Raw genomic sequence first — 4,580 nt, forward strand, 5'->3', positions numbered from 1 at the left:
TCACGGTTCCCCAATGAGAGGAAAAACTAAAGAAGTCACATGACCTTAAAGGGATAGTTTTCGTCTTACCTGTAGTGCTGTTTATCAATCTAGATTGTTCTGGTGGCCGACTGAAAAAGAAAAAAAGGATTGAAAAACTCAACAGTAATGTCTCTTTCCAGAAATCATGTCCTGGATACTCAAGATGATCAATAGACCTTGTTCGGAGCAGTTTAATAGAGGAATTATTTTCTTTCTTCCGACTACACCCTCTAACTTTATCACCCGAGGGAAGAGTGCATCTGGACGAGCAGCTCATGATCCAAACGGATGTAAACAATAATGACTTCCCTTTTAGCATAGCTTTATCTTTAGCTAGCTGAATAGAATAGATTCCTACACAAAGCTACTCTGCATGGTCTGTAGTTTAAAGGTAGGGTAGGTAAGTTTGAGAAACCGGCTCGAGATACACTTTTTGTTATATTCCATGGAATGCTCTTAACATCCCGATAGCAATGAATATCTGAAGTGCTTTGACAAAAAATCCATAAAAAAATGTCATCTGTGGAAGCCGTAGTACTGTAAAAAGCACGACCAATCATTTTAGCCGGCCCGGCTAAAATAAGTGGATGGCCTACCTGCCTGTCAGCCTTCCATCTGTGCACAGACTTATCTCGTGCCCTCATTGGTCATGTGCGCGTTCGTGTGTGTTGGAGGAGGGGCTCTGTAAGGAAGTGGCAGATTTTCTCCGGTTGTGTATTTTCAAATTCTAGCGATCTCGAGCCGGTTTCTCAAACTTACCTACCCCACCTTTAATCCTGAGTAACCGGGTCATGATTTCTGGAGAGGGACTGTTTACTGTTAAGTTGTTCAAATGAATTTGTCTCTAAGACCAATATCTCCAACATTCGGCCATTCACACAAACACTTTAGATTGATAGATAGCACTAGGTGTAATGGTATTTTGATTTTGGTAAACTGTCCCCTTAACAAACACACATTGTTTGAAACAGGCTCACACAGGGTCGTTATTGGCTAGAATAGAGGAAGGTGTTTATATCTGTGCACTCACCCATATTCATGATTATAACTGAATACAAACAAGCTGCTTTCAGAACAACCCCCCCTCCCCTCCCTTTTCACACAAAACAGATGTATTAAGCTCACTGCAGATTCAGCTAAGTAGTTATTTCTCAATTGTTCTTTTAAATAACTTCTCTTGTTATTGAGTTAAAACATTAAAAAGAAAAGACACCATCTAGAGCACAAGCGCTGCTTTAATCCACAGTTTCTCTCCATCAAGAAAACACACACACACAGTTTAGCCTCTGCCAGCTATTTTCCTCACTTTGAAAATAAGATTAAAATGTTATCGGTTGTACCACCTGCACAGTGCTGCTGTGACTCTAGCTACAGATACAACACATCAAGCTTAATCCTGAACATGTGATACGTAACACACACACACACACACACACACACACACACACACACACACACACACACACACACACACACACACACACACACACACACACACACACACACACACACACACACACGATGGACAGTGTCCACACTACAGTGTGTTTTTTAACCATAAATTGTTACTCTAATGGAATAAGTATGTACAAATGTGAATAAGAGTTCTCTGTTTCAATAATGCAGTAGCATCCAGACATTGGGCCTTATCATTTGACAAATCTGCTGATATTTGCAGTTAGGTGAAAGGCTGACACCAAGTGGTAAATAACGGTTACTACATTATTGCTGAAACACTGTGTACAGAGCTATATTTAGTAACACATATTTTTATAGTATTAATTGTGTCATCTCTTGTGAAAAATGTCAGTGCTGTCAAATCTTCAGAAGGTTAACAGCAATTTTAGGCAAAGCAAATCATATACCAGGAAACAGCATTATTTGTGGGGAAAATATGTTTTGCATGGACCCTTTTAATGCTCATTTCAGGTTTCATATATTTATTTGGTGCCTCTACTGTGACATGTTTACATGCTTTAATGTTCAAAATGTGATTTATTTGTCTCATACTGCCTGTCTTTTCACCCACTGTCTGAAACCAGAGCCCAGTCTGCTCTGATTGGTTAGCTGGCCTGCTGTTGTGATAGAGATGTACCGCCCCTTAGCCATCAATGTGTTGGAAAACTAGTCAATAAAAGGCTGATTGATAGTGATGTCACTATATTACGGAAGTAAACAAAGGTGTCCAATGGAGGCATTTCAGGCAGGGGGGGGGGGGGACAAACTTTAGGATGTACGCCTCGGCAGACCTTTTAAATGCACAAAAACCTATATAACACTACAGAAAAGGGATAACCCAAAAAAGCACAATAGGGACCCTTGGGAAGGGGTATATATTACTTTTAAATATCAGCATGAAATTATTCTGATGATTAAGACCAATATATTTTACAGGCCCTGATCCATGGTCAGATATACAGAAAAAATACATACAGGCATGGTGGAGTTAACAATGGAAGAATAACAGTATTCACAGAATAAATAAGTATTTATTGACAATTGACCTATATGTGAGCATGACACAAAACACTGCTTCTGATCCTTTACTAACACAAAAACAAGTAGTAGAGGAACCTTTTTGAAATGCACAGGACAAACGACAAGCACAAGGGTTACATCCACTTTCACTCTCAAAAAAGATTATGCTAAGCATTCTTAGCATTTCAGCTCAGTTTTAACAATGAACATATTGAAATAGTCAAAAGAAAGTAGGGATGCACTGATGATTTCCAATGTAATGCTATTGAATATGTCTTTTCAGTAAAAAAATATGGGTAATAAGAGATGACGCATATCAAACGCAACCTGTAATTTCTTAAATCTTTAAAAATGACATAATTGTATAGCAGGTTAAAAAGGCTTTAAAAATATATATTTTAAGGAATTTGTGTTCACGCAAAGTTAGTGTGATGAAGGACTGATAAAGGGTTTATATATTATTTTATGATAACAAACACATTTATTTTCAAGCCACAGCAGGGGAATAAATAGAAACATTTTAAAAACCCTAACCCATCGGTAACAGACAAATCTTTATTCTAAACCTCGGTATGGGCTAAATCGTCTTTCTAAATCTTGGTATCAACCAAATCTTTATTCTGAATATCAGCATCGGCCAAATTGTTATCGATTATATCAGCAATGGCCGAATCTTTATTCTGAAAATGGTTATCTTAAAGGTGGGGTAGGTAAGTTTGAGAAACCGGCTCGAGATACACTTTTTGTTATATTCCATGGAATGCTCTTAACATCCCGATAGCAATGAATATCTTAAGTGCTTTGACAAAAAATCCATAAAAAAAATGTCATCTGTGGAAGCCGTAGTACTGTAAAAAGCACAACCAATCTAAAATGATTGGATGGCCTACCTGCCTATCAGCCTTCCATCTGTGCACAAACGTATCTCGTGCCCTCATTGGTCATGTGCGCGTTCGTGTGTGTTGGAGGAGGGGCTCTGTAAGGAAGTGGCAGATTTTCTCCGGTTGTGTATTTTCAAATTCTAGCGATCTCGAGCCGGTTTCTCACACTTACCTACCCTACCTTTAAAAGTGGACCTATCATGCTATATTTGAATAATATATTGTAGGGCCATACCTATATAAAACATGTCTGTGAAGTTTTTTTTTCAAAATACCAAACAGTCTTTGCCTCATTTCACTCTATTTGCTTTTTTCCAGCCCTGTTTTTGGAAGGGCTGATTCTGTGAGAAGTCTTCTTCGCTACTTTTGTGGCAGACTACAGCGCCACTTACAGGCCTGGCATATGTACTACGGCGTCTCCAGCGCTTTCGAGCGGCAATGGCCGTGGCCCAACCCCCCATTCCCCTGATAGGTGGAGAGTTGCCCATATAGGCGGAGCTCCCTGTTTCTGACGTCAGAACAATTTCAAATCTGTATCAGCTCTGTTGCAGCCCCGTTTTTAGAGATTTGAGTATGGAGGAAAAGAGAGAGGGTTGTGCTTTCTGACACACCGGGGACACATATTCATGTGTAAAAGACGTACAAAAGTGCATTTTGCATGATAGGTCCCCTTTAAATATCAGCAATGGTCAAATCTTCATTCTGAATATCCGAAAAAGTGTCATTCTGAACATTGTTATCAGCCAAGTTGTTACTCTAAAACCTGGAATTGGCATCGGCTGGGAAAAATGAAATTGGTGCATCCCTAAAAAAAGCTGATGGAAAATCATGTACTGTTCTTGCTTAGGTTTCAAATATGTTTCACCACAAATGAAAAAACATGCCCAAAACTTGACAAGGTTCCAGCTGCCCATCGCGACATCGTGTCCATTTTAGTTTCACCTGTCCATCATACATCCAGGTGGATCCTCTGGTGGCGTTTCAGGTTACAATTCTGCGTGAAGCGTTTTCCGCAGGCCATGCAGCAGTACGGTCTCTCCCCGGTGTGGACCCTCCGGTGGGCCTTGAGGTTGCTCAGCTTGGTGAAGCTGCGTCCGCACAGGGCGCAGCAGAAAGGCCGCTCCCCTGTGTGCGTCTGTAGGTGGGCCTTCAGGTTGCTGGGGTGGGGGAAGCATCTCCCGCACTGACCACAGCGCAGGA

General features: G+C 40.4%; 1 protein-coding gene across 1 annotated transcript in view; it reads right to left on the reverse strand.

Annotated features, from left to right (window-relative positions):
• Positions 1 to 3,985: 3,985 nt before the first annotated feature.
• si:ch73-109d9.3 (zinc finger and SCAN domain-containing protein 5C) overlaps positions 3,986 to 4,580 on the reverse strand; it is a 6,295-nt gene continuing 5,700 nt past the window's right edge. Inside the window, exon 4 of the mRNA XM_034129909.1 lies at positions 3,986 to 4,580. This exon is cut by the window's right edge and continues 804 nt beyond it. Within this exon, the coding sequence (XP_033985800.1) occupies positions 4,330 to 4,580 (251 nt within the window). The 3' untranslated portion in view covers positions 3,986 to 4,329.

This window comes from Trematomus bernacchii, unplaced genomic scaffold, assembly GCF_902827165.1.
Source record: "Trematomus bernacchii unplaced genomic scaffold, fTreBer1.1, whole genome shotgun sequence".
NCBI classification, from domain to species: domain Eukaryota; kingdom Metazoa; phylum Chordata; class Actinopteri; order Perciformes; family Nototheniidae; genus Trematomus; species Trematomus bernacchii.